We start from the raw sequence: 14,171 nt of genomic DNA on the forward strand, positions 1-14,171 counted from the left end.
GGAATCTCCTGGATCAAATGATGAGAGAAGAAAATTCATCATTGCTGTGGCCGAGTGCTTTTAAAAATAAGTTTTGCAGTATTTCTCTGAGAACACTTGTGTTGTTCCACCATAACTGGAACAATTTGCTTTACTAGAAACAGAGTTGGGATATCCAAGAATTAAAAAAACAAATAAGGACAGGGGATAATGAAATAGGTTTTTTCTTTTTTCAGAATCAGCATTTTTACATACAGTTGGGAGAACCAGGTGGTTTCTGAGGCTGGGGGACTTAAATGTCATTTTTTTGCCATATAGGGACAAAAACAAAGAAATAAAACCCCAGGTGAAGTGCAGGAGACAGGCTCCTCAGTTCTTTTCTGTTGCCTGCAGTCTCTGCCTCCACTTCTCACCTATAAAATCCTTCATCTTATAGAAGGATTGTAAATCCTTTAAGTAACTATTACTCAGAGTTAAGGCTCATGTATCAAAGGTGCACAGAAACACCAAGCTTTTCTCAAAAGACTGGATTTTAAACAAAAGTCTACTTATACCAGCAGACAGGGAGACAATATTTTTGCTGACCTTTCTAAAGTGCCTTGGCTTTCTCACACTATCCCTAGATGTCTTTCTCTATCTGTTCCCACATTTCATACAACTTTGCCAATTCTCTGAAAGGAAGACTGTCTCTGAACAGATAATCAATAGAACAGGGCATGACAGACTGGCCTGTCTATAAAGGCAAAGAGAGACAAAGCAAAGGAGTTTATTTAATTTGAATGGGATAGAGAAAAGACCGCTCTTTGAAGGACTTAAAAGGAGCAGAGGTAACAGTAAAGAAATATTTTATATATAATATAAAAAATTATAATTTTGCTAGATTAGTAGTGATATTTTTTAAAGACTGTTTCTTCCAACTGGGTCACAATTTCTTTGCAGGTTTTTATTCACCCTTTTTCTACTGGGCAAATGAAAAAACCTGAGCTGGTGTTTCTATGTAGTCCTATCTAATGCAACATATAGACAGCCTGTGAGACACCAAACGTGTAAAATGGATAAAATACATAGGTGTCAGTAAATCTCCTATCTAGGAGTATAAAGTATTACAAATTGCTGTCCCACTAGCTTGATTATGAAAGGCCCATGATAGCACCATTCCTCTGCAGCAGAACATGGAACTGCAGAAGGGTACACACTAAGTAAATAAGTGCTTGAGGGAAGGAGACAGACACCTCTAGTTAGTTCCCTCACAGCACAGAACTTAATCTCCTACAGACCAGCTCAAGACTTCCAAATTTCGCCACTGTGGCAAGAATAGCAGAAATCACTTCATGAAGATATTGTTTGCACTAGCAACAAGGCTTTTCCCGTTGGAAAACTTATTGCAAGGATCATTATTTTTACATTAGAAGAGTAGTTTTGCCTACATCTGTAGCTGGGGGTTCTGTTAGAAAAATAGTATCATTCAGGGATCACAAGAGAAGTTTGCAGATGCCATACATGAGAACAGTAGCAAATAATGCTGGCCTGAGTTTCTTTTCTGCTCTTGATAAATACAGATCTGTATGAACATCATAAACAACAGAGCAAAGTAGGAATATATCCAGACTAGCTTGCATGAAAATGATTGATAATCAGAAACAGCTTAGCAGTGGGAACCAAGACCTCACTAAGAAGTATAAGGATTTAATATTATTTGTTGTATATTCTGATTTACCCTGGCAAGAGAAGATGTGAGAACTATCTTGTTGGGATAATTTTGTGCCAATGAAGCCACAATAAAGAGCTCGAGTACTAATATGGTTTTCAAGGACTGTCTTTGCTCTCTGCTTTATTGAGCTAACACAGCTGGATCAATGACTGGACAGCTGGAATAAAGTCTGAGTAACAAACTCTTGATCCCCAGAATTGCTTTCCCTGCTGATCACAAGTTGAGGAAACACGGCTTTGTATATTGTAGATCTCTAGTTTTCTTGACTTGTGGCTTACTCAGCGAGTTTTTAACACTCCTGAAAGTTTAACTGCCTGCCTTTACCACAGAAATACCACAGCAGCACAACTGAGAAAATGCACAGAACAGCAGACAGAACTTTTAACAGAGCAACCCATACTAAAATACTAAAATAGGTGCTAATAACTGATGGTCCCTTCAGCCCTAGGGTGTAGACAGACCAGCAGCCATAAGAGGAAGGCAGCCTGGGGAAGGATCATCCTCCAGCCCTCTCTTCTTCCTGTTTCACAACAGGATACTGCAGTCTACACAGTGCTATAACATTCTCATAATTAAAAATAACCATTTTTCCATAGTTAGCAAAAGAGGGGAGAGTTCTGCCATCGTCCTGCAGAACTTTCCCCTCTGCATATTCCTTCTGAACACCCGTGTTGACAAGTACAGCCTATCCAAGCACAATAAAGGAATAACACGTGTGCTCTGGTACAGGCTTTCAGCCAAAGTGAGATGTAATGGTAACCAACCATTTGGGGCTAGGAGGAATGAATGGCTGCCAACCTGTGTTTCAGGGAGTACCATGACAAACGTGTAGACATTTAATAAATCACTGTGCAACAGCGTTATTTTCAAGCCAGACTCTAGCTATTAGTATCCTTGATTTTTATTGACAAAATTACTCATTCCTTCTGCCTCACAGTGCTTAAGGGATTCAGTTCTCAACAGTCCAGATTGTGCCTTCCTAGGCATCTCCCCAGGCTTCTATTTTTCCTTCATCAAAAAAGTAGAAGCATTATTTAACTTGATATAGATTTAATATGTTGCATCATTTTTACTGTACTCTTCAGCAGGAGGAATTTATACTGAATGTATATTATAGCAATGAGCTGTGAAAGTATTCCCAGTTTCTCTGAGGTGTTTCTAAGGAAATGGACTCCTATGGCCTAGAGCACCTTAAAACACCAACACTGGCTTCTAAAATGCTCAACAAAGACTTGAAATGATGAAATTGTAAGTGAGAGCAGCAGAGGAAGATGCTTACAATAACATGGGAAGAAGTTATCTGAAAATGTGGTTTGTTTTCTTTCATATGAGTCTCAAGATGAAGATATTCTTGATGTCAGCAATAAAAACACTGCTTTTTTATGGTAGCTCAACAGACAACAAAAATCAGGAATGGCAGTGGCTCTTCTCACTGTAGCTACAGCTGCAAAATATTTTGCCTCTATTTTTCTTGCTCATCATATTCTGAAATGTTTTCCAGTTTTCCAGTGCTGCTTTTGCACCTTCAGGAGAGCAGGCTTTTGTTTTGCTTGGTTTAGGTGTGAGAAAAGTCTTGCTGGTTATTTTTTGTTGGCAAAAAATAAGGCAAAACAGCCTCACCAACACAAGCTTCTTGCCACAATAAAACAAAAAGGCATAGCAAAATAAGATTTATTCAGCCTTAAATATATCATGGACATAATTCCTACCAGGGACCAGCATCTCTGTCAAGTGTTGTTGGGAAAGTTAAGTCAGAAAATTAAAAAAAAAAGAAAGAAAACAACAAACAACTGTTTAAACCTTGAAGCTTCATCCCTACTAGTTAGCACTGCTCTGTCTTTGTTGGTTTTGTTTTAGCATGCCTTAATGAATCCAGTTCTTGGGTACCTCTGCACATTTTCTCTGCCTATCTCAGTAAAAGATAGGTGAGGACAGAACCTATAGGAAAAGAAATGTAACACCAGTTCACTTCTCCTCAAAAGAAATGCATTCTTTGCATGGAGCAGAAAAAATCATATGCAGAAGGCAACAAATAAACATGCTTCCCATTATTTTTAGAGGTATCTCCAAGAAAACTGCAGTCTACAGTTTCTGTTTGCAGGCCAAAATTTTATTTATTGAAAATATCAACACATCAAGAAAAAAATCTCCCATGTGTTTTACCTTAATAAGAAGAGCAAATTCTAGGAATTCAACAAATCCTTTCATATCAAGATGAGAACTTTATAGTCTAGTGGGGCTATGCATGCACTAGCAATCTATTACCTTCCCACTGTAGTAAAAATAGGAAAACATGATAAAACCCAAACTGCTTTTTAAGCAGTGACCTAATGAAGCCTCATTTCTTCTGATTTTTTCTCCGTATTTTGCACTGCAGTAGCTGTTTGCTTGTGTCCTTGTGTTCAACAGGGCATCCTTTGTCCCCCACGAGTCCCCACAGCACCTGAATCTTCTTCTAAGGTCACCTACAAACAGTCTTTGCCCATCTTCATGGACCAGGGACAGCCCTGCATCCTGGCTTGTGCAGGGGCATGTGCCCCCTGCCTGCCCAGAGCATACACTGGCTCTCCTGCCCTGTGCCTCCTCAGAGGTGTGAAGGGACCCTAGAGCTGGATTAAATCTCTGCAAACTAATATATTCTTCTTTCATACGTGTTTTGGTTTAAATTTATCGCTCTACATGAATTTTTGTGTGGTGTGATAGTTGTACATAAAGGGCACATCACACCTGTGATGTGTGTACAACCTCCTGGAACTTTTGCTTCTGTGTTTCCTGATTCTTGAGGTTTCCCATGCAGAAGGATAACTCTGAAGAGTCCAAGTCCAGTTATCAGGACTGTCAGTCACAAAGTTTCCTTCCAGTAACTTTCCTTTTACTACTTTTTCTTCTTTTACACATGATAATAACAGGCAATGACCGTGCATGGGATGTTGTTTGTGGGTTATTGATAAATAGCCCAACTATGCTAATTTTGGGGTCTGTGGTATCAATGATTAGAGAGTTACGTGAGGTTACACTGCCTTAGCATTAGAAATATGTTTTAAATACACAAGGGTGGTACTGTGCTTACTGTAAAACCACTGATGGTTGGTTGCAAAATAAAAGCCCTCCTGTAAGGTAAATAACAGAGGGAATATTTAACAGCCAGATGTAAGCAAGAAAAAGCACATTCAGCTGTGTTTTGAAGAAAGCTGGGGCTGAGGAAGGAAGAAGGCAGGAGAGACTTTCTGAGTCAGGAAGGTACATTCAGCTCACAGGGGCTTTCTAAAAGGTGAAAAGTTCCTGAAGCAGCAAGGAAATGCAGAGGAGGGCAGATTTCAGAAAGGCAGGCTCGAGGAACGCTCTGGAGAAGATGTCAAAGGAGACCAGTTGTCAGAATCATTGTTCTCAAATGTGATAGACAGGTGCCATCCTGATGCATGTCAAAGATTGAGGGAGTCTAAATGAGCAGGGAGTTAACAACAAAAAAACCCAAAACAGTATTTTAAACATTCTGCTGTCCAAGAAGACTTTAACCATAACTTTGAAGTTCATGCCTATTAGCTGAAGCTTTTTGGTCTGAAAACTCAGCTATAATCATCACAAAAAAGCTTTCTCCAGATCTCTTGCATTTCTTAGATCCAACTGGCTGAAAAACACCATGAGACCAAAGTTTCTTAAAGCATTTTTATGTATCCTCGCTTTATGAACCTTTCTTGACAAAAATGGACTAAATTCTATGTAGAAACAGAGTTTGTGTCCTTCTGTACTTAAAAGTAAACAAATGACTCTAGACTACTCCTTAAGTTTGAGTGTAAAATGGTGTATGTCATGTCATTGCTTCTTCTCAGCTGATTTACCTACTCCTACTACAAGTGCTTTCCTAAAACCAATAAGCCCTTCCATGCAAATATTTCCTTCCAGAGCTTTGACATACCCCAATATATATTGCTGTTTCAAAATAAACAATTATTGAAAACAACTTTTTACGTTGCTGTAAATATAAACCAAGAATTCAAAATTACTTTTCAGAGAATAGTTTTTCTCTAGCAAATATAATATTCTGGAACAAATATGTTTAACAAATGGGGATACTCCTGGACAAACAGGTTTGATAGATGACCAGCTAAGTCTTATAGGCCAAAACTGTATTACATATGTCCCAATAAACATAGTGCAAGGATGTGGTGTGGTCAAGCTATGACTGAATATTGCATCCATGACAGTCTGTAAGTCATAAGCTTCAAAGTTTTCTCTATATAAGTAAGTTTTTTTCCCTGTATTTTTAAAAATCCTATTTCTAAGAAGAATAGGGAGATTTGTAACATGCTTGTAAACACTGAGAGCCCCCAGGGAAGTTTTTGTTTTTTTTTTTTTTTCACGGAAATCATCATTTCCCTAATCATTCAGCAGCTGTGGAAATTTGAAAGATTTATTCAGCTCCTATTAACAAATTATTGTGGCTTAAAACCAAGCCAACTGCTGCCACTTTCCAGCATGCTTCTCAGGCCTTTTGGCAGCTCTAAATATTTTTGAAATAAACTTCAATTTTTCAAACAACAGGAATATGAGAACCAAGAGTGCTTTGCAGGGCAAGAGTGATGGAGGGGTTGCAGCTTCATAACCAAGAGGGACTCTGAAATCTGGCATCATCTTTCAAAGCCACACTTATCAGCACCTTTGAGCTCGTTATTGCAAATATGACTAGAAGCATAGCACACCCCCAGACCAACAAGAAACAGGTCAGATTTGCTTATTTATACTGAAACAGAGCAACCCACTAAATCTGGCTATTTGCACAGCACTGTCATCTTCGGGCAAACCACGGCTCAGTCAACACAGCAGCTCCCTAACTCTGCTTTGAAGCTGGCAGATTTGATGCCAAGCCTGTGGAGAGCAAAACACAGCTCCACAGTTTCTTTTCCCTCTATGAGGTTTTAGCCATAGAGCTATAGATAGAAGATGTGGGCATCACCTGCTGCAAATGACAATCTGAAGCTCAGGAAGTTGCCTGAGGCCATTTTGGGAGCCACTGGTACAGTGTTACACTTTTCTTTTTCTACCTAACCATGATGATGTAAGCATGAGACATTTAGAGCCTGGATTCATCTGGCCAATTTTAGACTTCCAAGTGCTTTTGAGGTGTGATTTTTCCTGAGAGAGAGCTCAGACAAGCTATATCCAGCAGCTATTTTACTTCATCAACTCTAATAGGAGTCAAGGGTGCTTAGCTGAGCAGAGACACCTGTGTTGTCTATGGTTTCAGCTGGGAATCCAGCAGTTATCTCAAGTCCTGTAATTTCTCTCTAGCCACGTGTCTCAAAAAAAAAAAAAAAGGCACCAAAGGGAAATGATATTAATAAATACCAAAGCAAGGCAATGCATTTGTAAAGCACCATGGAATCAGTGTGAACAGACTGGAGCTCACATCTTTAGGCCTCATAAGTTACAAGACACCCAGATTCTTCAGATGCTTCTGTTCTCTTGAAGGAGAAGCCATGTCCGTGATTACACCAAAAAAATGCTTTCAACATCCAGCCCTCTTACGCTCATTAAAATTCACCCAGCTACCACACATTCCAAAGCACAGGAAGACACATTTACTAAGATTTATTTACACAAATCTGACCCAAATTGATGCTGCTCATCCAAGATCAAATTCCATTCCAGCGTGAGCAACCAAAGTGAGTTAAACTTGCAACATGAAGTGCTGCCAGGGTCCTATTTTGAGAACTCAAGTATCATTTCAGAATCATGCTGCTTTTCTGCAGTGAGCACGAGTCTGCTCGTTGAGATTTATTCTCTCATTTCACAGGGAAGGTCTGCATGGCATTCCCTGCTCTGCCTCCTAAGAAGGATGTTTCACAGATATGCTGCAGTCAAAACTGGGTGAGCACCTTCTCAAGTTCTGTGGAACAATTTTCAACAGCTACTTGTTAAGCAGGGCCAGATGGTTGAAGGCATTCAAGCACTGCAAAGTCTTAACAAGTAAGGAGCTAATAGCACACTACTTAGAGAGCCATCTCTTCTTCACAGCACCCTCCCCCAAAGAAACACCTTCCACTTGGAGTACTACACAGGGAATCCCAACATAGCACTGAACGTTCTAGCCACTGAAATAACTCATTGAAGGTGCATCACTGCAGCTTTCACACCAAACTAGAGCTTCTTGCCTTTTCTACATTCCCTGAGGAAATTGCTGCATCTGAGGGGGTGTGTGGAAGAGACAGATAAGACATACCACTGAGAGACTTAGCTGTACCTTACTCTGCTGTGTAGGTATAGCCTCAGGATCATAAAGGTAGACTCAAACTCCTTCAACAGCCTCAAAATACTAAACAGAAGGGGTATTTACAGCCTTTAAAAAAAAACAGTCTTCATTGTCTGATGGTAAGAGTGCTTACCATCTGCTTAAGTAAATTGACCATTTGTCCCTGTTAGAGACAGCTGGGCTATTACAGCAATTAAGGTGGCACAGGGAGGGAGTGACATTTTTGTTTTGGGAAGAGGGTGTTTGCAGCCCTGACAGCTTGAAACATTCATGGTTATGAGGAGCTGACATGCTTAAGCACGTAAGGAAAAAAGGACGAGCCCTTTCAGAAGTTCAAGTTAAAGAAATGTGTTTCCTACAAGATATCCTTCCTTTCTGTTGAAGAGGTTTGCACCAAATGAAAGAATTGTATCTCTGACAGTGCAAAGCATTCATAGTCACTGGCCAGACTTTTACAACATACACATTTGCCTTTTGATATGGGACATCTGTGAGCTAGCAACAGTAATAAATCTGAATGTTAGCACAGATAATTTTCCAAGTTTTAGGTCAAATGCTATCAAATTTAGCTTATCAGCTTATTGAGATAAAACAAGCCTTTTTGTCATTAGCTTTCTGATTAGTTGCTTAGTTCCAGAACCTGGGACATAGTAAATAGGTTCCTTTTTTTTTCCTATAGCATGGTGTGAATGCTTAATGCCCACTGGTTATCCTTATAAATTATACACAGGGAAATGACTGCTTGATCTTTTGCTAGAAGAGGGGAATGTGATGGTTTCAGAATGTTTAAAACAGACATTCCTCAAATAGCTAACTGATCTGGAATTTTTTCACAGTGTAAGGCCTGAGCTTAGTGGTTAGGTTCCTTGATCTGCAACCATACTGGTTTTGATCTTGTGAGACTTCAAGCTGTGCAGTGACAGACTGTTGAGCTGGACACTTTGAGAGGTGTAGTGTTTGCCTTTCACAGGCAGCAGCCTTGCCTAGGAGCAAACAGGAAAAATGGAATACAGCCTTGCAGAGCTCTCTGCCACAGGAAAGTGTCCTCTTGTTGGGTGCAGAGTGCAGTGTCCACAGGCACAGCCCTTTGCAGGTCTAACACACGGGAAAGAAAAAGCTGTGCCGTACAGAGAGACGTAAAAGTGTCGCTGTCGTAGAAAGGACTTGCGTGTGTTCCAGAATGGCTGGAAGAGCTCCACTAAATGAAATTTAGTCCAACTGTGCGTCACATTTCAGCTCTTGCGCTGGGAGAGCTGTAAGGAAGATTAAAAAAAAATAAAATGTCCTTTTAATACATTTCACAATATGTTCTTATTTTAGAGTCTACATATCGTCACCAAGCTACCATTGATGATGAAGTGGTTTCCATGGAGATACTAGATACAGCTGGTCAGGTACGTGGCTGCATGTACTGTTATCCAATACCTTGGCTTGGATAGACAGCGGGGAAGGGGAGTGCAGTGGTGGTGGCAGTGTGGTGGGTGGCAGGTGTGCTCTGCTTCTGGGGACAGAGATTTGCTTCTAGGCAGAGCTCCCCCCTCCATCAGCACCATCAGCTGGCTGCTGGACTCAGCATTCTGCATCCAGATCCTTCTGCAAGGGACTCTGCTTGCAGTTTTCAAATCCCGGAAGAATAAACAAGTCGAGGTTTACTGTGGTATTAAAATTATTCTCATGTTTTAATTCAGGGCCAACCAGACATGTCATTAGTAAAAAATAAAGTCACAGTCTATTTCTACAGCCAAGTGATAAAGCTTTACAGCCTCAACCCGTGATTTGCACTAAAGTGAAAAGCAGTTTTGTCATAGTCAGGTCTGCCTTCCTTTCAAAATATGGCACGTGCTCATGCTGGATAGGGCTATGCAGCTTGTGTGCTGGATATCATTCAGCAGAGACCCCCTTCCAAACACCTGCTACCAGCCTGTCCACAGGCAGCTGGGCAGATCTCCTATGCTATGTGATAAAATAGGTGATGTGTGTAAAGTATAAAGTAAAGCAGCTGTACGTGGCTTTGTAGGCTTTGGAGGACCAACATCTCCCTGAAGGTCTGGTGTCTGTTCTGTAAATCAAATTCCTAAGGCTAGTGTCTGTCTTTGGGAACAGGAGGATCCTATCCAGAAAGAAGGACACGTGCGATGGGGTGAAGGCTTTGTGCTGGTTTACGACATCACAGACAGAGGCAGCTTTGAGGAAATGCTGCCGCTAAAGAACTTGTTGGATGAAGTTAAAAAGCCCAAAAACGTCACCCTGATCCTGGTGGGGAACAAAGCAGACTTGGATCACTCCAGGCAAGTCAGCACAGAGGAAGGTGAAAAGCTGGCCACGGAACTAGCATGTGCTTTTTATGAGTGCTCTGCTTGCACGGGAGAGGGCAACATTATGGAGGCCTTCTACGAGCTGTGTCGTGAGGTTCGGCGGCGAAAGATGGTCCAGGGCAAGACTCGGAGGCGAAGCTCCACCACCCATGTCAAGCAGGCAATTAATAAGATGCTTACCAAAATCAGCAGCTAAAAAGAGCTGTACTAAACCAGATAAGATTTTAGAGCATATTAGCTTGGAGGCAGGGATGAGGCAGGCAGAGCACATTTAATTAAAAATGGTCAGAGCTTTGCAATGGACAAAAAAAAAATAAAAAATATGAACATCACCGTATTTTTGAATAACACAGAGTCATACTATTTTCCTGTTTTGAAATGTATTTAGCCACACTGCTTCTGGCTAATGTGGAAAAAAAACCAAAAACACCAAGGGAAAAAACCACCAAATGTACTCCAAAGGACTAGATGATTGCAGGAATTGGCACCAACAGAGAATCTTCTGCTTCTACGTGGCTAGTCCAACGTCCTGCAAATCAGTAGTGCCTAAACATCATTTCCAACCAACCAGCTGCTCAGTAAGATTCAGCCTTCACTCCATCAACTACCATCACAGCTAACATTCTCCAGGACTGAATACGTGTAGAGGCTGCTCTGTTATATCAGAAAGTTTACCTGACACCTTCAACCAGCTCTAAGTTGGCTCATTGTGTGCTTTTACTCCAAACTGTACTTCCTTGTTATTTTTGTCAAATCTATGAGTGCTGATGTTCTTAGCAAGGTATGCAAAAAATATAGGAAAGGTCTATTTTATGGAGTGTTTGGCCAGCAAGACATACATTTCAACAGAGCTGAAGTTCAGCTGCTCTTCCAGATCCTACGAAACTGCAGAATTCATGAAGAAATAACCAGCTAGTCCAGTGGCATTTCGGCTTTTTCCCCTCAAAGTGCAGGACTGTACTTGGGGAAATGGGACTAAATGTGTTATGAAGTCAAATTAAAAAAAAATATTACTATTGATTTAGTTATGGGTAGTTTTTAGCTTTTGTTTACACTTCTTGTTTTGGTCTTTTTTCAATTCAAGTAGTTCCTCTTAGTCTATCTTATACTGAAGAAGAACAGAATCCTTGGGAAGGCAAGTATTTAAAGTCTAACACCCAAATGCAGATCAGATGTGACTGGCCTCTACCATATCAAAAGATCACAGTTTCCAGCTGTTTAAACTTCCAGATGTTGCTTGGAGCACTCTGGGGTTTAAACCAGCACAGTTTTTTTGTGACTTTTATCTGGCACATCGAAGTGAAAGTGTATTTTATCAGATTTTGGTGCCAGGGATAAAAAGTGTTCGTTTTTTTCTTTTCCCTCATGCATCTGATTTAAGCCAGCTGTCAAATTTTGCCTCCTGTCTAGTTGGTTTGTTAACTGTATGCTAAAAGATGTAAGAACCAAGACTGGAAGATTTAAATTCAGATTGTCCTGGTTTCCCACCAGTTGTGTTGCATCCCTTTAGGCAGCGTGGTGTGCAGTTCAGACTGTTATCATGTAGAACCACAGCCAAAGGTTGGGATGATAAATGGGAATATTAGCAGTACTCTCCTTTGAGGGAACCCCCCCCTTTTAGCAACTACTTACAACTTTATTCTCCACTGCTTTGTACTTCCTATGGTTATTTGCCTCTGTGATGAAGTAACTCCAAAAGGCTATCACATACAAATTGCCACAGATTTAGGAGAATATCTAGTTGGATAATGTTTCAGACAGTTATAGGTAACCATAGAGGTGATGGAACAGGCTGAAGAGTCAGATCTGTGCATCCCTGTCAACAGAGAAAAGTTCCAAGTTAGGACTTCTTTCAAAAGAATGTACTTCAAGGTATTTTACCAAAGTAATTATTTTTAAACTCTCTCTTTTACCCAACCAGCATCAAAGAACATCACATTCAGATATATATATTTTTTTTTGTGCTGTTATTTGTCTCCTCTGTTTCTGTATTCTAGACAGTGAAAACTCATTTCACTCTTCTGAAATCAATGTCTATATTTGGTTCTCATGTTCAAGTATATTTCCATACACCATTTAGACACACTGCAGTGGAAACACTACCTTGTGCTTCTGGGCAAGGGGTTCTTGCAACGGGTGATATCACTGTCTCTGAGACACACCTGTTATCAAACTATTCAACACATCTCTAACTTTTGTTAAAAAGAAAAAAAAAGTAGAGGTTTTGCCATTTTTTTAGTCCCATTAGTAATGTAGAATCAACACAAGTGTAAAAGAAAGAGCTAATGCCTGCTCACAAACCAGAAGTCTTTAGCTGAGGGTCTGAACTTGCAAGCAATGTAGTTACACTAAAAGCCAGAATTAGCATTTGCAACTTGAAGCACAAAGTCGTTCTGTTATCTTTGAAATCAGTGCTGTTGCACAAATCTGAAGTAAACAAAGTCCTTACCTGCAATCCCATGGCAACATAGCTAAGAGGAAAGTCTTGTTATGCTAAGCAATTGATTCATCCCTCTCTTGTAAAACTTCAACAATTCTTTTATCTGAAAACCCTTCTTGGGGTTCAGAGTTGAGCTGCATAAAATACAAAAAGGTTATACATGAATGGCAAGAGAAAATAAATTATTCATATTCGTATTAGAAGAGGAAGGAGAGGCCCTCATACTTTCCAAAAGACTCTCAATAAATTGTTTGTATCTTCCTTTATAATATCTGTGTGGAGAAATTATAAGATCCCGGTGAAAGAAAATGTTCCACTGTGCAAATATCACTTGTTACATAAAGCACCTATAATAAAAATAGTAACATTCCTTTGCAAAGACTGAATTTGGAAACTGCCAACCAAGATAAACACTTGGTCAAAAAGGAGGCTGCTATTTTGTGACCTTTCCTCCTACACAAACACAGTTTTCTTTATTTAATTGCTCATTAATTTTTTTCTTTTGGTGTCGTGGGGTGATTGTCAAGCCAGTTCTACTATAGTGTATCTGTTGATACACATCACATAGTATTAAATGCAACCTGATTTTCTGTTGCTCACAATGCTGCAACATATTACTGGCAATGCTATAAATGTATAATATATCTACAGTGTGCAAATTGAGCCCAAAATTGCCCAAGCATTGAAAAGGCCAAATGCAACATGAACCCACATTTGGTAGCCTTTCTGAAGCAGACACCAATGCTTTAAATTCTGTTTCTGCAGCTGCTGTTTAAGCATATGGATATGACACTAACATCAAGTTTCTCTCCTCTGCCCACTACCATTTCAGTGGAGAGAGGATGGGAAGGATGATAAACAAAAAGGGGGGAGGAAAGGTGAAATGGATACTTGTTACCTACAACAAGTTGGTCGTCATTTATGAAGTTTTAAAATATTTATCTTCAATTGATGAAGAGTTAGTCATGCCCACGCTGCAAGACCTGGATCAGGACCCAAGACTTCCCTAGAACTTTGAGAATCTTCATATCTGGGGGTTTGGTGCAACTACAGGTGGAAGTGAGGATCAGCCACTGGGTTTGCACCTGGATCCGGACAAGGTGTCCCCAGCCTGGGGATAGTTGGATCTGGCAGTTTGCTACAAGTCTAGTTGAATTTTATATATATAATGATCTGTATGCATTTTTACATTAAAAATATGAAAGCTTGTGCCTGTAGATAATATATAAGAAAAAAATAAAAAATAAAAATAAAAAAATAGAGGTCTGTACTGAACTCATACATATTGATCTTCTATTGGATGTCTCCAAAGGGTTGCCTTCCAGCTTTTAAGCAGCCATTTCCAAAAGTCCTGATTTCTTTTTTATGTAGTCTTTATCTAGGGAAAACAAACAGTGAATTTTGCCTGAGTAAGCACTGCAACATTTGGATCATTTTATTTGAACTTTTTTGGCTGCTAGGCTTGGAATAGAGAGG

At 39.9% G+C, this 14,171-nt stretch overlaps 1 protein-coding gene across 2 annotated transcripts in view; it reads left to right on the top strand.

Moving 5' to 3' along the window:
- The window catches only part of RERG (RAS like estrogen regulated growth inhibitor), a 103,787-nt gene extending 89,817 nt beyond the window's left edge, over window positions 1-13,970 (top strand). For both annotated transcript variants that reach the window (XM_051784494.1, XM_051784492.1), the window contains exons 4-5: window positions 9,261-9,334; window positions 10,044-13,970. In XM_051784494.1, coding sequence (XP_051640454.1) covers window positions 9,261-9,334; window positions 10,044-10,451 — 482 coding nt within the window. In that variant the 3' untranslated portion in view covers window positions 10,452-13,970. The remainder of the gene's footprint in view (window positions 1-9,260; window positions 9,335-10,043) is intronic.
- The last annotated feature ends 201 nt before the right edge of the window (window positions 13,971-14,171 follow it).

The sequence above is a fragment of the Manacus candei genome, unplaced genomic scaffold (assembly GCF_025592945.1).
Source record: "Manacus candei isolate 608988 ecotype Guabito, Panama unplaced genomic scaffold, ASM2559294v1 h1tg000018l, whole genome shotgun sequence".
NCBI classification, from domain to species: Eukaryota; Metazoa; Chordata; class Aves; order Passeriformes; family Pipridae; genus Manacus; species Manacus candei.